The 1,428-nt window shown below is 56.9% G+C and overlaps 1 protein-coding gene across 1 annotated transcript; it reads left to right on the top strand.

Moving 5' to 3' along the window:
- Positions 1 to 280: 280 nt before the first annotated feature.
- Positions 281 to 1,208, top strand: EMH_0093040 (uncharacterized protein; the record flags this gene model as incomplete). The annotated part of the gene is made up of 4 exons (XM_013501943.1): positions 281 to 441; positions 691 to 751; positions 882 to 960; positions 1,165 to 1,208. 4 exons carry the CDS (start codon positions 281 to 283, stop codon positions 1,206 to 1,208), a joined length of 345 nt encoding a protein of 114 aa, XP_013357397.1.
- Between the last annotated feature and the right edge of the window lie 220 nt (positions 1,209 to 1,428).

Below are 1,428 nucleotides of genomic sequence, written 5' to 3'. Positions count from 1 at the left end.
AGAACTAGTCGTGTTGACGGATGGCTGGGGGGAGAGTGCAAAGTGGCCTGCGAATGCGTTGAAGCAAGCGGGAGTCGGCGCAATATGTAAGACCTGGAAGCATCGGGGTTAAATGCAAAATAAAAATAATTTGTGTTTGTTTGTCGAGGGGCACTGCCGCAGGCGTCCACCAGATCGTCGATGATTAGGTGCTGAGTGGGAGAGTTCTGGGTGGTTACAGTATTGGACCCCCCAATAGGAAGGATGCCCTGCAGACTCATTTGGCTTTGGGCCTCAGTCAATGACGTCAGTGCAGGATGTAGCGCTGCCTTCGTGTGGGCTTCGAGGGATGGCAGTTTCTATCTACATGCGGGTAGAATACGTGGACCGCCGTGGGTACGGCTGCCCAGTGGCAGGCATGGAACTACGCAACGGGACAGCACGACCTATTGAGAAGGAAAAGTATACTTAGGAACGCGTGGACCGCCTTAAATAACGAACCGTTAGACGTTGTGGACGGGTGTAGTAGTGCACGGTTGCTGGGGTGTCAGTAGCACGCGTGACGCCGTGCAGCGCCGAGTAGCTGGGGTGTCAGTAGCACGCGCGACGCCGGTGTCGCTGCGTGCTTGTTGCGCTTCACGACCCCTGTCAGGGGAACAGCTGCACACGTCGTAAATTCTTCAGTAGAGCGGGTGTTAGGGGTGATCGCAGTTGGATGGGTACGCAGTGGTGGCGGGAGTGGCTGGCGTGGGGTCTGGGAGGTGGAGGAGAGGTGGGCAGGCCAGGCGCAGCGAACGGTAGCTTACGCGCAACGGACTGTTTTGTTCTCGTCAGGGAGTGAGCGTGTTTGCTTGCTTAACTGCGCATCTCTCCTGTATCAGTGTTTGCGAGTGGCGATGCAGATTCCGTCGAGTGTTGTGGGGCTTTGGAGTGTGTGGAAGGTTGCACCAGCCCTCTTCACATGTGTGAACGTTTGCGTCTGTGAGGCGGTGGCTCTGCAGAGAAGTAATGTTCTGCATGAGTTCTACCGACCATGAACGTCAGGGCACAGCGTCACTTTGGTGCGCCGGGAAGGGCCTGAGCTAGTACCGTTTGGGTGTTGGATGCGATGGGGTGAAACGGGAGGGGCCATGCTGGCGGGATTCGCATGTTGATTCAGAAGGTGTGTTTTGCTTGCGCGCGAAGGCGCAGGAGCACTCACCGCATTGGTGGCCTGCGTGCGCTGGTAGTGCAGTGGACATAAGCAGCAAGGCAGTGTTGTGCGTGCCTTGTATCTGCGGCGCCGAAGTTAGGGATGAGTGTCCGGTGTGGTACGACGGCGTTTTGTGGATGGCGCCGAGGAGCCTGCGGCTTGCATATTGTCTTGTGCGGCATGGTTGGTGTTTAGAGGTATGCGCTGCGTCGTGAGAGAAGCTAGAGTAGGAGCGTGTGTGTGTTTGGGGGCTGTTG

Source organism: Eimeria mitis, genomic scaffold, assembly GCF_000499745.2.
Source record: "Eimeria mitis Houghton genomic scaffold, Emh_scaff7900, whole genome shotgun sequence".
Classification (NCBI taxonomy): domain Eukaryota; phylum Apicomplexa; class Conoidasida; order Eucoccidiorida; family Eimeriidae; genus Eimeria; species Eimeria mitis.
The sequence above is the reverse complement of the archived record's forward strand: the minus strand, read 5'-3'. Positions and strand labels throughout refer to the sequence as shown.